General features: G+C 43.9%; 1 protein-coding gene across 1 annotated transcript in view; it reads right to left on the bottom strand.

Annotated features, from left to right (window-relative positions):
* Positions 1 to 21,949, bottom strand: part of LOC144667951 (band 3 anion transport protein-like) — a 77,538-nt gene that overhangs the window by 42,858 nt on the left and 12,731 nt on the right. The window contains exons 3-7 of the mRNA XM_078529590.1: positions 21,282 to 21,438; positions 18,161 to 18,240; positions 15,231 to 15,310; positions 13,340 to 13,422; positions 1,308 to 1,366 (exon numbers count right to left, since the gene is read on the bottom strand). Coding sequence (XP_078385716.1) covers positions 1,308 to 1,366; positions 13,340 to 13,422; positions 15,231 to 15,310; positions 18,161 to 18,240; positions 21,282 to 21,438 — 459 coding nt within the window. The remainder of the gene's footprint in view (positions 1 to 1,307; positions 1,367 to 13,339; positions 13,423 to 15,230; positions 15,311 to 18,160; positions 18,241 to 21,281; positions 21,439 to 21,949) is intronic.

The following is a 21,949-nucleotide window of genomic DNA, read 5'->3' as shown; positions in this document are numbered from 1 at the left end:
TGAGCTCCTGGTTCTCTTCTAAATCTCACATTTAGCACTACAGTGGTAGTGCAACGTCACACAAAGAGAGTGTCCTCAATGTGAGGACTGTGCAGTGGTCACTTCTATCAACACTGTCATGGACAGATGCATATGCAGCAGGTAGTTTGGTGTAGATAAGATCAAGTGAGTTTTCCTTTTTGTTGGTTCTCTTATTTCATGCCACATGCCCAGTCTGGCAGCTATGTCCTCAGGATTTGGTTAGCTTGGTCAATCATGGTGCTACCGAGACTGTCAGTGATGAACATCTAATACCCCCAATCAGAGTACATCCTGTGCCTTTTTTTACCCTCAGTGCTTCTTTCAAGTGGTGCTTAAGATAGAAGTACAGGTACATCAGCTAAGGGAGGTCAGTAGGTGGTAATTAACAGCAAGTTTCCTTGCTCATGTTTGATCTGATGCCATGAGACTTCATGTGGTCTAGAGTCAATGTTGAGGACTCACAGGGCCACTCCCTCCTGAGTGTACACTACTATTGCACCACCCCTGGTGGGTCTAATTTGCCTGTGGGACAGGACGTATCCAGGCTTGATGATGAAGAAATCTGGGACATTGACTGAAAGGTATGATTCTGTGGGTATGACTATGTCAAGCTGTTGCTTGGCTGGTCTGTGGAATAGTCCTCCCAGTTTTGGCACAAGATCCCAAATGTGAATGAGGAGAACTTTGCAAGTAGACTGGGCTGGGTGTGCCTTTGTCATGTCTGGCTCTTAGGTCAAGGCCAGGTGGTCCAACTGTTATTATTTGTATTGCTTTTCTTTTGTAGTAGTTTTATACAGCTGATTGGCTTGATAGACCACTTCAGAGGGCAGTTAAAAGTTAACCACATTGTTGTGGGTGTGGAGCTACATATAGACCAGACTGGGTAAGGATGGCAGATTTCTTTCCATGAAGGACATTAGTGAACAATTCTGTAGAAAAATTCTGTTTGTAGAGCAATCTGGTAGTTTTATGGTCCCCATTACTGATACTAGCTTTTTATTCCAGATTTTATTTAAAACTGCTGTGGTAGGATCTGGAGGTACTCATGCCTCCAGATCACTTATCCAGGCCTCTGTTGAGTGACAAAACTATTATGCTACCACTTGCTTCATGTACAATGAATTACTGTGAAATGCAGTAGCTGTTGTCAGATAGTTGATAGTCACTCAGAAATTAGTTTCCTCGCCTCACCCCCATCCCTAAAAAACTTATACATCATTTATGGTAACTGCTACAGTAATTATGATGAGACTTCAGAATGCATAATTTTTCCGGTAGAACTATACCTGGTTGAAAATGCCGTCTCCACGCCCCTTATGGCCTTGACCTTGACTCCCTCTAGGACCTAATCGGAATTAACATGATGAGAACAATTTTTAAAATATGACAAAATATTTTTTAATTTCCATTTTTGGGACCAACACACATTCTCCTCAATCTCAAACACTTCATTCTGTCATTTTTGTTATTCCATTTTATGCCTCAACTTGTACTGTATTTACTAACCAACTAAATAAGCAAACATTAAGTACTAAAGGTTCCTTTTTGTTCCCCTCTCGGATTAGGTTTAGAGGCTTTCCCATCTCTATAATTGAGGCAGACAAAGCATGTGCTATTATCTGTTTCCAGAATTAGTTTTTCCTGGAACAGATTGCCGGAGGCTATAGCATGGGGCTGCCACTGTGAATCAAGCATGACTGATCAGGAGACACTCCTCTTAGTGCCTGTCATAGGTTTATTGGAAGCATCTACAGGTTGGCAATCCTGTTTGGGTATATTAAAAACACACTTGCTATGGCCATCAAGTCCTGAAGTGGGAATTGAACTCAGAGTTTCTAGCTCAGAGGCAGGGCACTACCCATTGCACTACAAGATCTCTCCTGCCCACCTGGTTTTTTTTTCCCTTAAGTTCTCTCCTCTTTCTCCATTCTAATCATCATCCCTCCCAACAAACCAAAATGCTATTGAATGAGGGCTCTCAGCGGCTTAACAATAATTATGACCAATCTTAGTGGATGAGAGTTTAACTCATTCATGTGTCACTCCTTTGCCCCCAATTTTGGACTAAATGGCTAGGTGTTAGCCCATTTATTTTAAAGCTTCTCAAAATAATGGACAGTGAAATCTCATATGGACATACTTGTCAGCTGAAATTGCTGATGGTAATTTCTAGCTTGATATACAATTAAATGTTATTGAGCATAATTTCCCATAGAGCATTACTGAATACAGTTTATCTTTACAGAGCTTACCATTATCGACTGGTCTCTCAGTGAACCTTCACCAGCCAAGTGTCCCAGGACTTTTAGCATCCATATTTGGAATAGAAAGTTACTGAATGTAATAAAACTATATTGAATAGACTATTACTGTGTATGGCACTAGTATGGAGGATACCATGAACCATGATATTCCCACATGAAGTAGTCCAATTTAGAGAATAAATTGTCTATCAGGAGGCAACATGAGTGTCATGATTCGCGCACTTTGGTTAATTCAATGGTAGTTTAGTTTTATTTAAATTGTATTTTGACTGATGCTTTGCTTAAAAATGAAGTGAATAAAAATGTCTTCCAAATCTGCTCTGTTTTCTTTAGTTATACTAACTCAGTATAACCAAACGTAATACACACTAAACAGATACAAATCACATAGATCGCACCCACATTTAAGATATGTTCTACAAATGTGTAGAGCACACCTCTTACCATTCATTAAGAGAGAGATCGCTATTGAAGCAATCTCACCATCAGAACTGTCCTGGGGTAAAGTAGCTAATAATTCAGACTGAATCAGGAGAAATCCATTTGTAGTTCAAGTGGTCCAGTCTGAGGACAAAGGAATTCACAATCCAGAACTGTGCTTTGTCTCGCTCGCCGCAATCTCACACTTCCATGACTGTGCCACTCCAGATATTGATGAACTGTTTATGCTGCATGCTACCTTGGAGAGTCCTGGGAGGAGACACATGGAATCCAGTCTGTTTAGGGAGATCGATCCATCCAAACTAGCTCTGCTCCACCAGGTTATGCTCTTGTGCTGCCTTCATTATCAGTTCTTTGCTGCTGTTGCATTGTTATTGCCAATTCTTTCTGCCTCCCAGGCCATTGCTCTGTGCCCTACTCCATTACCATAGCTCACTTTGCACTCTGCCTTTCCTTGCTTTGCATTGCTGCTTCTGCCTATCATCACTGGTAACTCTTCAGATGTACATACACTGATAAAGGCAGATTTCTTCTTTTCTTCTGTGTACCACATATGGTGAAATCATGAACATATTCATTATAAAAAACATTTATGACTTTGCTGCACATAGCTGCACAAAGGAAATCTGCTCCAGTAAGTGTTTCCTGTAAATAGATTCCATGTTTCTATTAAAACAAAGCCAATGACAAACTAGTTAAAGAAAGTCAATCAGTGGGATTTTTTCTGAACTGCTTACCAAACAGCTTAATTATTGAATTGTTCAAACACCGGGTAAAGGAATTCATACTGGATCCTTATATATAAGCCCTTAATCATTTTGTTTTGTTCAGATAGTGAATTGAGTTAAATTGAGTTTCCTAAGAGACATTTCTGGTTCCATAATCTGTCTTCAATGTAATGCTTATTGGTTTTTGCTTCTTCTCTGTATTAGTCAAATAACCCAGTGCATAGGGCATTATATTTCTTGCTTTATTCCAGGGCTACTTAGCAACAATATATAGCACATAGAAGAAATCTCCCTCTTTATAATTGCCTGTTTGACTAAAGAGTATCACACCAAGTCTCACTCACCCATCACCCCTGTGCTTGATGACTTTCCTTGGTCCCTGGACCAGCAATGCCCCAGAGTTAAAATTCTCATCCTTGTTTACCAATCCCTCCATGATCTCATCCCTCCCTATCTCTGTAACCTCCTCCAGCCCTACAACCTTCCAACACCTGTTTTCCTCCAATCTGACCTCTTGCATATTGCCAGTTTTAATCGCTACAGCATTGGCAGCCATACCTTCAGCTGTCCAAATCCCCAAGTTCTGAAATTCTCTCCATACACGTATTCATCTTTCTCCCTCTCTCTCCTCCTTTAAAATACTCTTTAAAGCTTTCCTCTTTGGCCAATCTTTTCATCAGCTGTCCTACCATGTAGCTTGGTGTCAAATTTCTTGACAGCATATCTGTGAAGCAGCTTGGGACAAATGATGTCTCTACCAAGACTGAGTGTCAGACAAGCTCTCTGACAACACAAGCAGTAAATGGGTGGAAAGACTGGGGAAAGTACAGCTGAATGTTAACAGTACATACATGTAAGCTGACCCTACATCTGTAGATGATATCTCAAAGGGCTGCATGTAGTTGAGGAAGAAGAGGGGCCAAGACCCCTTGAATATCCTGGAGTTAACAGTGTGGGTTGAAAAGAGAATTCACTGTTGGAAGGTGTTTTGGCTAAATCGGATAGGTAAGTATAGGACCAGTTGGAGTAATCCCAATTTTGTGGGCAATGGAGAACAGGAGTTTAAAGACGATGGTATAGTTGACCATGTTAAAGACTGTAGCGAAATCTTGGAGGGACAATGTAGCTTATTCAGTCACAGAAGATGTGGCCAGGATTTTCCAGCCCACTGGACTTGGCTGTCTCACCAAATATTCCAACCCGCTTGCAATGTTTCCCGCCTCGGGCAGGACCAGAAAATCCCGGCTGTAGTTTTTGACTTATATTAGAACTATTTTGGTACTGTGCTAGGGTGGAAACCTGATTGGGTAGATTTCAACAGGGAGTTGTAGAATGACAAGCACAGATTTGGGAGACAACAGCATCATGGAATTTGGAGATGGTACAGTAGTTTGCAAGGACAGAGGGTATTTTTTGAACAGGGCAGGTGGCAGAAGAGGTGGGTGATGATGGCAGTCATCTTGAAAGAGAGGAGGAAGTATCTGAGGAGAGGGATCCTTGTTCAATGTTAGCTTGCAAGGCAGGGATGGGATGATCAAGTTGATCCACTGAAAATCAGATTTAAAGTTATGAATTTGAGTTCGAAGTCTAAAGTTTTCCACTGAATTGCAAAAAGACAACACATTCAAGTAGTAGATATAGCTGATACTGAGGACACTGAGTTTATACTTAATGATGCAAGAATCACCACTTTCAGCACATTTAGAGATAGACTACAGACACCACGGGCAAAATTTTCTGAGCCTGCTGGCGGTGGGTGTGATAGGTGGCGTGCATTGAAAATATGGTGGGACCCACTTCACGGCGGCGTGAAGGAAGGTCACAATCTTGTGCTAAGCCCGCCAATGGCAGGCTGCGTTTCCCACCATCGGTCGGCGGGGAGCTAATTGTAATGCATTAACATATAATTAAAAGGCCATCCTGCCAGGCTCTTGGAACCCCGCTGTATCGTCTGTCCACGTCAGCGGGAAAGCACGCCAACGTGTTTCACAACAGCACACAGGCGATGTGCACTTGGCGGCCTTCACTTTGGGGGAACTGAGGTGAGTGAACAGCAGCGTTCTCCACAGCTTGCCTGTTATTTACAGGCCTCAGGGGTGTTGGGGTGTGGGGGAAACTAATGCCTGGCCTCAGAGGTGACTGCTGGGGTTGGGGGGGTCGGGGGGGAGGGGTGGGGGGGGGTGGTCAGTGCTGCCCTGGCGCTGCATCCCGCGCACAGGCATTCAAGGTGGGGGTCAGGGTAAGCAAGGGCAGTGGCCATGCATTAGGAACACCTGTATAAACTGACCATGCCTCTGCAACTGAGACAGATCAGGCACAGCCACAGTGATATGACTGGGGTCAGGCTCCTAGTCTGCCCGCTCATGCAAGCAACGCAAAAGTACCTAAGGGCCACCAAACACTCCAAATGCCTGATGGCCTACAGTGAGCCTAGAAGACGGAAGAGAGAGCGACTGAGGCACCTGGCCGTGCAAAGGCAGGAGCAGCAACCTCATGAAGAAGGGGCAGCAGGAGCTCCCACACATGCTGCCCAGGAGCAACAGTGAGCCATGGCTGGTTGGCGCCTAGTGACTCCCAGGTCTATAGACGCCGCCTGCCATTCCTGCAGATGACTGAGAACCAGTGTCGCTGATGACTGCGCATGGCTAGGGACCTGGAGGCTCAACATCTGCCAATTACTGCAGGACTTGGCGCCAAGGGGACATGGTGGGTATCCACTGCCAGAGGTTGTGAAAGTGACCGTGGTGCTCAATTTCTATGCCAGTGGCTCCTTTCAGGGCTCCACAGGTGATCTCTGAGGGATTTCACAATCTGCCATCCACAAATGCATCCATGAGGTCACAGATGCCATCTTCTTCATGGCACAATTTTGTGCATTTCACCCAGGACCGGGACAGCCAGGATGCAAAGGCCATTGGATTTGCCCTGATCTCGGGATTCCCACAGGTGCAGGGTGCGATTAACTGCACTCATGTGGCACTCAGGTCTCCATTGCTGCACTCGGTGGACTTCATCAACCACAAGGGCTTCCACTCACTGAACGTGCAGCTGGTATGCGACCACCAGAAACGCATCCTGCAGGTGTGCGCATGGTTTCCAGGGAGTGTGCATGATGCCTACATCCTGAGTCACTCGCAGATCCCTGCAGTATTCCAGGGTCCACAGAGGCTGCAGGATTGGCTCCTTGGGGACAAGGGCTACCTGCAGAGGCCGTGCCTGATGACACCCGTGCGGCTGCCTCAAACTGCAGCAGAGCGACGCTATAATGAGGCTCATGCAGCGGCTCGAAACTTGGTGGAGCAGACCATCGGGATGCTGAACATGCAGTTCTGTTTGGACCGGTCTGGTGGAGCCCTGCAATACAGTCCACAGAGGGTGTCATGCATCATCGTCGTCTGCTGTGCCCTTTACAACCTGGTGCTGCAATGGGGTGGGGAGCTGGCTGAGGAGGAGATGGAGGAGCTGCACGTCTACTCCGATGAGGAGGACGATGACGGGGATAAGAGTGAGGGGGTCCTCGGTGGTGATGATGACGGGGATGAAGCTCTCGCTCTGGCTAGATGAGGCAGGGGTGCACTCAGGAGGCCCTCATAGCAGCCAGCTTTGTGGAGGATGATGATGACATGCAGTGAAGTGTCCCCGTATATCCTCACATCGCAGTTGTGAACGTTTGACTCCAGTCTGGCTTATCTCAGCACCAATACCCTCCATGAGAATGTCATGGAGGTGCAGTAGAGGCCCTAATAGTCGCTTGATTGCAGGAGGATGATGACAGCATGCAGTGAGGACACTCCATTGATCTTCACATAGCCTCTGAGAGTGTCTGACTCCTGGCCAAGGGCAGCTTGCTTGCACTCCATAATCAGGAACATCTCAGAGATGCAGCCATGAAACTTTAGATGCATCTGATGCTGTGTCCGCCTTCAACACCTCAGCCCTTCAGGAGCTGGTGCACAGCATCACTGGTCGCAGATGCTGGTGTGATGGGGGCCAGCCCCACCTTAAAGGTGCTGAGAGCACACAGAGAGTATGAGAGAACTCTGTGACACCTGCACACGACAGTCTGGCAGCAATGACCAGCACTGCCGAGGTGCAGGCATGGGAAATGTTTCCAGGGAGCATGAGGCTGGATCTTCACTGTGGTCTGAAGGCTGCACAGAGCACAGGGCAGAGGCCCTGGACTGAGACAGCTGCCTTTTATCTTGTGCAGAAAGGCTTCACATCTGAGTGACATGAACACTGCTCATCAGAACAAGGAGCCACAGGCAGGGAGACATTCTGAGGAGATTATTGACAATAGTGCACAGTATGTACATTGATCAAAACTCGTGGCCAGGCTGTGCAACTACTTTTACCTAACTTTCCTAACCCTGCCTTGTCTTGGTCTTGGTGCTCCCTGGACATCCACAGCAGAGGTGGAGGCAGCCTGCTGACTGTGATGCCCTGCCTGTGATGACTTTGGCGGGAGTCCTCTGGAGGGCCGAGACCTGGAGGGCCCCGGCCTGCTTTCGGGGTCCTGCTGTGTGGCAGTGGCAACCTCCTCAGCCTGTGAAGCTGGATCTGTGGAGGTCATAGGATGAGAGGAGTCAGAGGGGCCGGTCACTCCCACAGTGAACTGGGTGGATGGCTCTGGAGTGTGTATCTGCTGATCCTCCACCCTATGGGTGCCCAAGGGACCCCGGCTGACTCCGTGAGCGGAAGGGGTAGCTGGAGTGAGATCGAGCTGCCCAGCATCCTTCTCGTGTACACACTGTTGGAGGCCAACAATGGCATCAATGATGGAGTTAAGCCCGCGCAGCAGTGCAGACATGACGTGCTGGACCAAGGTCTCCATTGCGGCCACTATCCTGCCAGTGTTGACCTCGGTGCATTGCAATGCTGGCGCTATCACCTCAGCCTGAAGATGGACGGACTCCTCAATCGTGCCTTCCAATTTGAGGAGTGCAGTGGACATCCCTTCCTGTTATTCCCTAGCTTGCCTTTGCAGCTCCAGCAACTGTGACAGGACCGAGTTCAGAGGCTCGTCATCTGACTCGGACTCAGCAAAGTTCTGGCCTCCAGAAGTCCTCCGAGTGCCGGGGACCTGGGAAGTCTCTGCCTCCGCCTGCTGTGGATCAGAGAGTGCAATGTGCTCACCAGATTGTGATCCCGAGACTACTCTAAAGCTAGATCTCACTGAGGTGTGCGTCTCTCCATTGGTGGAGGGTGTGGGTGAGCGCTGTGATGGGACTTCAGGGAGGGTGCCTTCAGATTTCTCTTAAGAGGTTTCTTCAAAGCTTGATTGGAGGCCCTGGGACATGGACTCTGTCGGCTGTTTGGCAGATGTACCTGCAAAAGCAAGGAGAGACAATTAGTGCATGGCAGTGGCCTGTGAAAGAGGACACATCACTCACGGCATGGTTGTCCGGTGGATGTTGCCCTGCTGGATCCTCACTTGGTAGAGCAGAGCCAACCTCACCGTCAGCACAGGACCGGCCCCAGTCATCACCGGCCAGCTGGATGGCTCTGTTTTTGAATTCTGTCAGAGCTTTGATTTCCTCCACCTGTCTGCGACCTTTCCCTCCTGTTGTGAGCCGGTTTGTCCTGCATGGATAGAGATGGGGAGAGTGTATCAGGACGCCTGCCAGGCCAGGTGATAAGTATGCCTGGCCTTTGTGGGTGGTGAATGGTCCCATAGACGGGATGAGGACAATGACGGTGTGTGAAAGAATGAATGGTGATGTCCCTTGTACTGGCAATGAGTGAGGGCCCTGTGAATGTGTGATGGGTTTGTGAGTGTGTGAGTTGGGAGTGATGAAAAGAGTGACTTACCCTGGCGCAATGGCGGAGAACATTCATCCTTTTGTGGCACTAGGTGGCTGTCCTCCTCTGCAGGGCATTGGCACTGACCACCACTGCCCCCGCCTCCCAAGCCAGGCTGGTGACATTGCTACCCATCCTGCGGCCAGAGCTGGGGTAGAGCACGTCCCGGCGGGCCTCCACGGTATCCAGAAGTCGCTCCAGGGACCTGCCATTGAAGTGGTGAGCTGCAGTCTTTTTGCCTTTGCCGGCCGCGTCTCCCGGACAGCAGTTTGCTGGCGGCTGCCTTTTAAAGATGGCGGCCGGTGTGATGCAACAGCGGGTTGATGGCGAGCGGGCGAATGGAAGCTCACCCACCATAGAAATGATGTGTTTCGCGGGAGTGAATATATAATGAGGCAGGCTTGGGAAGATACGGCGTGAAAACCTGCCATTTTCATCGGCGGGTAGGGCTCCATTTTACCCGCCCGCTACCGCACTAAGTGCAATTCTGGGTAAATTGCACCCCATGAATTAAAAATTCAGGGCCTACACGTCACCTCACTCTCCATGTTCAAACAGAGCAGTGATTGATGGGAACACTTTGCCTACAGATGGAACATGTACCCGAAGCACAGGAAAAGATGAGAAACTGTCACATCACTGACAGCTCCTTGCTTTTAGACAAGGCATGAGAAGTCCTTGAAAGCTGGCAAGCCTTTGCAGCTGGAACAGCACAGGCTATTTCTGGCACAAAGGCGGAAGCAGCTGGGTCTGGCATATCGCAATACACAAGAACCAGGCAATGGCCATCTCCAACAAGGGAAAATCTCACCATCTCCCCTTGATGTTCAACAGCATTATCATTGCTGAAACCCCCACCATCAACAAACTGGGGGGTTATCATGGACCAGAAACTTAACTGGACCAGCCAAGTAAATACTTTAGCTACATGAGCAGGTCAGAGGCTGGGAATTCTGCAGCAAGTAATTCACTTTCTGACTCCCCAAAGCCTGTCCATCATCTACAAGGTACAAGTCAGCAGTGTGATGGAATACTTTCCACTTGCCTGGGTGAGTGCACCCAACAAAGCTCAAGAAGCTCGACACCAAAGCATCTTGATTGGCACCCCATCCACTGCCTTAAACATTTACTTCCACCACCACTGATGTACAGTGACAGCAGTGCATAAGATGCACTGCAGCACCTCATCAAGCCTCCTTCAACAGCACCTTCCAAACCTACAACCTACCACCTAGAATGAAAAGGGCAGTGGATGTATCGGAACACCACCACCTGCAATTTCTCCTCCAAGTCACACACCACTCTAACTTGGAACTATATCATCATGCCTTCATTATCATTGAGTCAAAAACCTAGGACTCCCTTCCTGACAGTAAGGTGGGTGTACCTATGACATGGATTGTAGCAGTTCAAGAAGGCGGCTCAGTACCACCTTCTCAAGGGTAGTTAAGGATGGGCAACAAATGCTGAGCTAGCAATGCTCACATCCATGAAAGAATAAAAATAAATTGATGTTGCAGTGAGCTGAATCACAGCAGACCTTACATTAACCCTTCACAGGAAGCCCTTCCAATAGAAGACAACACAGAAATGCCATTGTGTATTAGTATGCATACTACTACTGGTGGACACAGCAACACATCAGATTAAAACACACTAGATCTCACCATTATCTTCAACAGTGAAACATCAAATTGTTTAAAATTTCCAGCCACTGAGGTGAATTTTGTGAGACCACAAGCCCTTGGCACTCAGGGCATATTGGAAAATTGTAAATACAGTGTCTGAGATTTTCTGGCAATTGATTTCAATGGAATTACAATTATTCAAGAGCAGCTGTGAATTTCTAATATGCACTGACTGTGTGTGAAGTCTTGACAGTGCCACACAGCCTTGTAAAATTTACTACATTTTTTACTTTTGGTTTTCACATAAACAAGATTATTGATGAATGATTCTTTACATAAAAACAGCCTCAAGAAAAGACTTTCCCCAGTGGCTGTTATACTTCTTATAGCTATTCATCATCATTCTCTGGCTGCCCTCTTCCTCCCCCTCTTCCTGCATGGATCATAGCTTATGGCTGTTCATGTTAGAAGGAGACGCGCTTGCTAGCTATGTTTTGCAGCATACAGCATACCACTGGTCTACTACCAATTCTCTCCAGGGCATATTGTGGAGCCTGCCTTTTGCATTCAAACGTTGGAACCATTGCATGAACATGACTGTGTGTGAAATCCTGAGAACTTTGTAAGGAAGTTATGCCAAACCATTATTAAACTCTGATTAAGCCCCAGCTGGAGTAATGTGTTTAATTCTGGATATCACAATTCAGCAAGAATATCAAGACCTCGGAGTAAGGCAGAAGAGGTTTACTAAAATAATACCAAGGATGAGACCTTCAGTTATTTCGATAAACTGGGGTTCAATGTGTGTCATTACATGCAGTTTGTTGTGGAGATCCAGGGATTGAATACTGAAGTTATCACCCACATTTTGAGCAGGTGCTGCATGTCTCCAAAGAGTCAACAAACTAACTTGTCATCACCCTGGAACAAGTGGAGATTCCCTCAACAAGGACATCATGGGCACTGTCAAGCCTCACACACGAACAGTAGTCTCTTGGGTAAATATCAGACAGTGATATCAAGCTCATAGAAACATGCCACAATACAGAATCCACATCTTCCAAGACATAAACGGAAAACAATTTCAGGACCCATTGGGCATTGTATTTTAGGAAAACCCATACCATTACACATGAGTTTGTTTTACAGAAGTTTACTCACAAAATAAATATTGTGCCAAACAGATCCCTCAGAGTATTTCCTCAACATATTTATACAACAACCAATCTATTCTTCTATTCTGTAGTAGTAATACGGATACAACCTTTGTCAGGTCTCAGTGAAGAAATCGCCTTACCTGCAGTATTGGTAGCTGTTTCTGGTATTACTAAGGGGTAGTTTTAATCTATATTGCTCCTTCCCTTGTGTCATTTTGACTGAAGACAGTGATTAAGTGCAATCAGCTTATCTGGAATGTTAGTGTAGTAACCGTAAACTGAAGGAGTTCAGTCTTTCCATTGTAATTTGTTTACAGTAAAGAGGCCAGGAGTTAAGACCGGTAACTTCTCGTTTACTCTGGACCAAGTACCATTAAATTGCCACAGGTGGTAATGTGAAATCAAAAGCCCTTTTGTGAGATTTCAAAGGCATCAACCTGACAAATTTATTCAAACAATGAATTAAACTAGAGGAATAGTTCTCTGCAATAAGCACCTAGATATATTTTGATCCTTTCCGATTGTGTTAGTCACATAGCTGACTATCATCAGACACTGATAATCAATGTAAAATAAACTGTGAAGCATAGGTATTAAGTCAACTCTTTTCCAGTTTTTCCTCATCTCCAGACAGCGCTTACTGGTGGCTCAGCCATGTCCCCATGTATCAGTAAGCTAAAGTATGCATCAATTTTGAATCAGTTGACACAAGGGAGGTGCACACAAGGCTTTTATATAATAATTCCCAATTACATGTACAGATGAGGCTGTTATATACAACATTTCCCAGTTACGTGTGTATATAATGTAATTATATACAGCTTTTATCAGTTATAGGTATGTATTGAAATTTATATTATGTGTGCATGTCATACTATATTCAATAACTAACACATGCAATCAAAGGCAAACTGCGTGTAGTGTTATTACTTTATTAACCTTCAATTACAGAGGGCATTATTACACATCCATAGTTACCCAATGTAGCATGTTATACTAACCCATTCTTATGTCAACGGTTATTAAGGACCTAGGTATATTTCAGAAGCTTACTCACACGCTATGCTATGTTATTAATCCTAACACCGTATTATGTTTCTGACCCACTGTTACATGGGCTCTTACGTTACCAACTCGCCCTTACAAACCTGCAGCCAGCATTGATAAACATTCCCGTGTGAAATGTATGTCTTGCCATGAAGGTGGGAAGTTGTGATTTAGTGCATTAATAACTAGTTTATTTGAAATGATTGACTAGTAGAAATATTAGATATAAAGGTATTAAGTAAGTCACTTACCTTGTTTGTGCCCATCCCCAGCTTCATCACCTGTGGAAGGTGTTTGGGGAACATTCTGAAATTTGGGAAAGCTTATACCTTTTCTACAAAATAAAGAACAACAGCAACTGCATTAGAAAACAGCTCAGGGTGGAATGGTAACCAATGGACAGGTGGGGAATTAATCCATTAAGAACTTTTACGAATCTCCTTAATGACTTAATATTTTTTTGACTATGTTATTTGGGCTTCTTCCCTTTCCGAACTTTGGTTTTCCTGAGCTCGTATCCAAATTCAAAAAGCAACATGTCGAAGTGGAAGATTTATGTTAAAGGAGATGCAGACATTGTTGTGCAACATCTTAGATACAGACTCTTCACCACAGGGTAATAGGTTCAAACCCAAACCATGCCCAACACTCCTGAACAGATGGACTGATTTCCTGAGTATAATTTCAGCCAAGACTGCCCACACTCATGTTGGCTGGTGCACCATGGCTAGACATTCTGTACTTACCCTCCACACCATCCCCCCGCTGTAGCTATGTCATCTCCTGGGAGAGGCAAAGGAGCAGAAAAACCTTCCAGGCCAAGAAAGGAAAAGGTATGATGGAAAATACCTCTCTGACCACCTCAGGTGATCGGAACCAGTGCAGAAGATAACATGGGCCATGTGTTACCTATAAAGCCTTTTATATGATGCAATCTCTGCCCCAGTCAGGAAATTCAGCTCCCCCTTGAAGGCATGCACAGAGACTCAACCAGCCAGCAACATATTCCAGAAGCTCACCACACTCTGGGATAAAAAGAAGTACCCTGGAACTCCCTCCCTAACAGCACTGTGGGTGTACCTACACCACAGGGCCTGCAGCGGTTCAAGAAGCCACCACCTTCTCAAGTGCAATGAATGCTGGCCTAGCCAGTGATGCCCACACCCCATAAATGGATTAAAAAAAACCTAACATCCAGTCTATTCCTACACTTACACAGCTTAATGCATACCCCAGGTCCTCCCCAGCCTGTTAAACTGCAAGACTCTAATCGACACACTATTCAGTTCTTTCATTATTTTATAATCAGGTTTGAATTTGGCTTTGATAACAAAGAGAATTTTTATTTTGTGTTGTCTGGTGATTGTAACCTGAGCATGGATGAGAAACATCAAGGGCTCAGATTGATGGGAACCACCATTCAGAAGTTTTAAATCCTGAGGGGAAAAACTAATTTGTGGCTTGATAGGGGTCCGGTGACTGTCAAGTCAACACCTAGACAGAGCCTTGAGTGTCTGGTGTCAAGGACTGAAAGTACTGGAGTGCTGATAAATCAATTAGAGTCACTAGCTTAACCAAGAAGGATAAATGGAGAAAAATGCAGTGGTGGTTGGAGGGTTGGGGCTTTGGAGAGTTAAGCCAGGGATAAAAGAATGCCCCATCTTGTTTCCCTTTCTTTGATGGCTCTGGTTTTTCTCTTATTTTTGCTTGCAATCAGCAGCACACCAGCTCTAGGCCCACCTTTTGTTTCTTTGTATCTTTTCTTGCTCCATCTCCATTCCCCTTGGTCCTGTAAGAATTGCCGTTCTTTCATTCATCTCTCCTGTCTTTCACCCTATCACAGGCCTTCCTTTTGTCCTTGCCCCACCTGCCCTTTGCTTAAACCTACTTCATCTCTAACTTTTCCCCAGTTCTGATGAGAGGTCACAGATCTGAAAGGTTAGCTCTGTTTCTCTCTCTCCACAGGTGCTGCCCGGTAACCCGAGTATTAGTGTAACCCCGTGAGTATGCAGCAATTTCTGTTCTTATTTCAGATTTCCTGCATCTGCAGTGTTCTGCTTTTCAGTAAGAAAGTCCCATCCTGGCAATGAGTCAACAGCTTCCCGTCACACACATATAAACAAGCCCTGAGGTGTCACTTACTCCAAGACAGCTGTTTCCTTTCCTGGTGGACTGGGTTTGTACCTGGCATGAGGCTTTGGACTGGCTTCCCCTTTGGATAGCTGAAGGGAGAAAGAAAAGAGTAGAGACAAGAGAGTAATTGGTTGTTTCGACAGAGCTGATAAAAGCCATCGATCAATTACATTCACTGAAACCCAACTGTCAAGCAGTCAACAGTCATAGAAATCAAGACCATGTGAACACCACCTACTCCCCATGGTTTTATAATCTGTTTTCATTAATGATTGAGGACTCCTTGTAACCTACTGGCATATATCTTGCCTGCCAAAGTACACAGTGACACATACCCAGTAAAGACACTAATATCTCCTTCTCCCATTGCAGCATACCAACATACACCACACTATCCACACAATAACCCAATAAGATATCATTCACTCTAAGTCATAAAATTTCAACCTTGGGGCCCTATATCATATGGGGTCTACAAGATCAGCAGATTTGTCTCTGTCCATTATCATATTTCTGTATTTGTTGATTTACTGGTGTGTTATTTCTGTTGCTGAAGTACTATACTTTCAAAAGGCTTTTGATAAGGTAAGATCATAACAAAGGTTAGGGCAGGTGCAGTTAGGAGGCAATTAGCAAATTGGCCAAAAATAAGATACAGAGAGTAGGGATAAAGGATCGTTATTCAGATTGGAGGAAAGTAGGAAACAGAATTCCACAAAGACCTTACATTGGATTTAGGAACAAGTAATTCAATAGCAAAACTTGCAAACTGGGGCGATATAGCTAACACCAAGGAATAATGCATCGGATTACGAGAAGACATTGAAAAACTTGCAGACTGAGCTGTTAAGTGGCAAATGAACTCCAACATAGATAAATGTAAATCGATGCACTTTAGTAGGAAAATAGTAACATCATCTACACCTTAGGACTGGAAATATATCAGTATTTACAGGGATTTTTTGGCAATCTTTTAATTTTTTTGTAGGTTCCTCAGGAAGCAAAATTTGACACTATGATTAAACATTGAGCTACTTATTGTAACACTACAGAATGTCCACACTTGCTTAAACATTCTGATATACCTCTCACCCCTCATAGTAATGCACTGATTTACCCAATACTGCTAACAGAAATTGCTTTACTATTGCACAGATATTCCACCCTCTCTCCATGTACTGCTAAGATCCATTTTTGTAAAAGCACAGTTATATACCCCATTTAACCCTCACTGATTATTAAACACTGATTAACTTTCTTTCATTACTGCAGTATATTAACTTACTCCTTGTATATTGCTATACATCTATTGAAACCTACTGATTCACCTTTTGATGGGTTATTTATAATAAGATATTTCAAACAAGCACCAAAGCCCATTCAGTTCATCTTACCAGTCTCTAGGTTTTTGCTGGTTCTCATGTCACCAGGAGATATAGGCTCCGTTAAATGCTTATTGCTGCAACTCTGTCAAGATAACCTTGGTGCCATCAGTAGTGCCTGCACATTTGGATCTGTCCGGTAGACCACACACTATTATTGTCCTTTTAACATGCTGGTACAAGTCATCCAATCTTTTGCTGCTACTTTAAAAAAATTTGTTCATGGGATGTGGTGTTGCTGGCTAGGTTAGCATTTATTGCCCATCCCCTAATTGCCCTTGATCAGAGGGCATTTAAGAGACAGCCACATTGCTGTGGGCCCAGAGTCACATGTAGGCCAGCAGATTTCCCAGTGAACCAGATGGGTTTTTGCAACAATCGGCAATAGTTTTGTGCAATTCCAGATTTTTATTAGATTCAAATTTCACCATCTGCCATGGTAGGATTCAAACCTGGGTCCCCAGTGAATTACCCTGGGTCTCTGAAATGCTAATCCAGTGATAATACCACTATGCCACCACCTGCAATATATCAAGGTTGACATTGATGTTTAGTGGGTTTTCCCTATCACATCCTTAGTTGTTTAAGAGGAAGGAGCTAGTTCTGATCTGGTGGCCTCAAAGATCTATCAGCTTGCTTTAAAAAATGAGTTATTTTGCAAATGTACTTCCATGTTGGTGACTATTTTAATACAGAAGACACAGCAATTTCAAATGATCCACCTCGTAGAGTGGAAAAAAACAGATAAACAAAAAGTAATTTAAAAGTAATGTGTCCTTAAAGGAACAAGGCAAACTTGAAGCTGACATAAGAATGTAAGAAAGCATAGAATAAAAAAAAGGCTATTTTCCCATCAGGCTTACTCTTTCTACAGGCCATGTACAATCTTTCTATCCTACCACGGACTCTACCTCACTTATTTAGCCCCTTCAGATAAACCAGCATAAACACTCCCGAACATTAATGAAATGATACTCTAGACTAATCAATCTATCTCTGTAGTTCAACCCTGCCCTCCACAGATTCTTTTCTCTCTATCCAGCCTAAGCAGCACATCATACCTGATGGAATGTTTGATCAACTCAGCCTTGAGCTTTTAATCTTGTTCCTAACCAGTAATTTAATAAAATATGTTAAATGCAAGGCAACACTTGGGGGTATAACGAGATAGGATTGCAGAAGAATGGAAAACTTGGGAAGATAAAAGCCTTCTTTTATTGCTTGATACTGGCCTCAGTGATGCATGGAGATGGTTAGGATTTGTGAACAGATGCTCTTTCTAAATTTGCAGCACATAGTACACCAACACCAATCACTGTCTGAGCTAGGCTGATGTTTAGTTCTGTTTCTGCTGAATTGTAGAATTTGATAAATTTTGACAAACTGATGGCATTAGTTACATTCCATGTACTAAGAGTAACATTGGATGTTTTGTTCCAGATGAGTCCAGCATATAGTCTCCAAGGGCATATTGATGATAAGTGAAAGCAAGGTAGTGGCGGATAGGTTACTCACTGATCAGCAATACACTGTGACACACACAGCAACAGACTTTACCTGAGCCCCATGTGCTGTCTTCTTTTCATGACTATCAGTGGAGCGTACTTTGGGGCTGTAGGACAATGACTCCCAAAGGTCTGTGAGAGATTTTTTAAAAGGAACATTAACAAGGACATATTTCGACTCCAAGAAATAGTTTTGCTCAATACTAGCATTTTTTCTATTACCCCAAAAATGATTTTATAGTCTTAGTACCATATAGTCTTAGTACTATTGTATAATCTTATACCCATTTTAATTGACTCTTAGAGAATATTTTACAGACTTAGATGAATGGAAACAGGGAAAACATTTGGAGATGTCAATTAGCTCTTCAGTGAGATGTGATTGATAATCAATTCCTTAAGCAACATCTTACTGATCCTGGAGATTTATAATACTGAACTTCTATACTGGAGTTTAATGTTACATGACTCTCTCTCCTAAATTTGCTGAACCCTCAATCCTGGAGTCTGAAGTTACTGAACCTTCAGTTTATAAAATAAGAAATAGAGGCATGAAAAGGCATACAGCCTCTCGAGCACCATTCAATAAGAACATGAATGATCTTCTATCTCATTTCCGTCAACCACTCCCCATCCTTGTATCCCTTGATCCTCTTAGTATCCAAAAACCTATCGACTTAGTCTTGAATATACTCAACAACTAGGCATCTACAGCTATTTGTCCTAAATGGCTGAACTCTTATTTTGATACTGTCCCCCACAAGTTCTAGACTGGCTCCCCAGCTAGGGCAAACATGTTCTCGGCATCCACACCGTCAAGCTTCTTAGAATTTCAATTAGTTAACCCATTATTTTTCTAAACTCCAGCGAATATTAACCCATTCTACTCAATCTCACCTCATAGGGAGGCTCTCGTATCAGAGGGTTGCATCCTCTCTAAGGCAAGTATATCCTTCCTTAGCAAAGGAGACCAAAATTGTAAACAGTACTTTAAGTGTGTGGTCTCACCAAAGCCCTGTATAACTGTAGCAAGAATTTCTTGCCCTTATACTCCAAACCACTCACAATAGTTCTGGAGTCTGAACTTGTTAAACCCTCAGTGCCGGAGCCAAAACTTGCTCACCCCGCCCCCCGCCCCACCTTAAGCTTTAAAAGTGAAATGGTTTCAAAAGTTGAAAGTTCATCCAGGTTGCTGGTGGCACAGGACGTTTGGCAGATTCCTGAGTAGAAATAAGATGTGGAAGTGGTCAATATTTGATCCGACTTTTCTTTTGGTTGCGTCTGCCTCACAATGATTGACTAAATTATTGTTCATGAGCAAGCACTTCAGCTACAAGATGATTCATTTGCCCAACATCTTCTTTTTCTCTTAATGGAAAAGGGGATGGGTTTTACCAACTCTCGGATGATTGCTCCTTTACTTCCTGATCTTCCAGAATTCCTTAGATTCTAGAACAGTCCCCATGGATTGGAAGGTAGTAAGCAAAACCCCGCTATTTAAGAAAGGGTGGGGGAGGTTGGTTGGGGGGTTGGGGGGGGAGGGGGGGAGAGAACCCAGGGAACTATAAACCAGTTAGCCAGACATCAGTAGCAGAGAAAATGCTAGAATCTATTATTAAGGTGACAGGGCACTGAGAAAATTATAAATGATTAGGCAGAGTCAACATTGATTTATGAAAGGGAAATTATGTTTCACAAATCCGTTAAGAGTTTCTTGAGGCTGTAACTAGTGGTGTAGGTAAGACCTGTGGATGTAGTGTATTTAGATTTTCAAAAAGCATTCCATAAGGTCCCACACAAGAGATTATTACAAAAAATTAGGACTCATGGGACTGGGGGGGTAATATACTAACATAGATTGAAGATTGGTTAACGAACAGAAAATGGAGTGTTGGATTAAAGTGGCCATTTTCAGGTCAGTGGGCTGTAACTAGTGTGGTGCTGCTATGATCAGTGCTTGGGCCTCAGCTATTTACAATCTACATTAAAGACTTAGATGAAGGGACTGAGTGTAATATATCCAAGTTGCTGACATTGCAAGACCAGGTGGGAAAGTAAGCTATGAGGAGGATGCAAAGTGTCTACAAAGGGATAAAGACAAGTTGAGTGGACAAGAATATGACAGATGGAATAGAGTAAATTATATAAAGCGTGAAGTCATCCACTTTGGTGGGAAAAATAATAAAACGCAGAGGCCGGGATTTTCCGGTCCCAACCACGACGGGAATCGTTGTGGGCGGGACGGAAAATTTGACCGACCAGCCAAGGGTGCATTGACTTCGGGTGGGAATTTCCAGTCCTGCAGCAGGGGATGGTGGGGGACTGGAAAATCCCACCCAGAATATGTTTTAAATGGTGACAGACTGGAAATGTGGTTGCTTGCTAGCCTTTGTTACAAAGGGCTTGAAGTATAAGAGCAAAGAGAGCTTACTACAATTCTACAGGGCCTTAATGAAACCACACCTGGGGCACTGTGTACAGTCTTGGTCTTCTTACCTAAGGAAGGATAGACTTGCCTTAGAGTGTGCAATGAAGGTTCATTCGACTCATTCCCGGGAAGAGACTATTGTCCCATGAGGAGACGCTGAATAGACTAGGCCTATCTTCCTTGTAGTTTAGAAGAATGTGAGGCAATCTAATTGAAACATATAAAATTCTTAAAGGGTTTAATTGATAGGGTAGTTGCTGGGAGGATGTTTCCCCTGGCTGGGGAGTCCAGAACTAGGAGCCACAGTCTCAAAATAAGGCATCAGTCATTTAGACTGAGATGAGGAAACATTTTTTCAAAGGGTTGTGAACCTTTGGAATTTTCTACCCCAGAGTGCTGTGGCTATTGAGCCATTGAGTATATTCAAGACAGGAATTGATAAATTTTTGGGCACTAAGGGACTTAAGGGGTGTGGGGATAAAGTGGGAAGTTGGACTTACGGTCGGAGATCAGCCATGATCTTAATGATTCAAGGAGCAGGCTCAAAGGCCACTATTTCTTATGCTCTTAGACAGTGTATGCTATATGCTAAATTTTCCCTTCAATATTTGAATAGGTTCTCCTCTTTCTGTTACAATTAATTGCAAAATTATATCTTTGTGTTACCTGTTAACTACAGTTATCTGCAATGCAGTCACTAGTTCAACTTACTTTGAGAATGTTAGAATACATATAGTCTACTCACAATCAGAATCACTATCATCATCATTCCATCTAGCCTCTGTAGAGTCAAAGTCAACATCCTGAAAACTCGCCACTTCCAAAGTTCTGTCCAAGTCATCTGCCTCTTCATCACTGAAGTACCCTTTAATGGCTCTGGGAGAATAAGGGTCCTTTTTGGCCTTAAGCAAAACAAGGAACATCTCTTAACTGTACAGAGAGGCATAGGTGGTGAGACATTTGGATTTGAGGATTGGAATGTGAAGCAATTTGTCCTGAAATAATATATTTGTTTCCTCATTTGAACCGCAGACAGTCTGACATTTTGGGCATTGCAGACTACCTCAAGGAAATTTGAAATGGAATCAGGAAACTAATAGTGATGGAGCCTCTAATCATGCAGGCCTCCCTTTTCTACCTTTGTAGCTTCAATTCAATAATCGTGAAAAAAATTGAGATTAGCCTGCCTTTGTCAGCCAGAACACCGACTTAATTATTTCACAATCTCTGTTCATGTTGATTAACTTTGTTAACCTTCCACAATTTGAAACTGCTGCTGCAATTTTCAGTTGAAATTTCCGAAATGAAAGCCAATTGTATCCATCAGACCAGGCCGAACTTTCCCAATTATCAGACAATCAATGTGCTAACGCCACCTTAGTTTAAAGATATTTTAATATGATTTTCGACAAT

Source organism: Cetorhinus maximus, chromosome 25 (genome assembly GCF_964194155.1).
Source record: "Cetorhinus maximus chromosome 25, sCetMax3.hap1.1, whole genome shotgun sequence".
In the NCBI taxonomy this organism is placed as follows: domain Eukaryota; kingdom Metazoa; phylum Chordata; class Chondrichthyes; order Lamniformes; family Cetorhinidae; genus Cetorhinus; species Cetorhinus maximus.
This window is presented reverse-complemented; position numbering and strand designations above follow the sequence as displayed.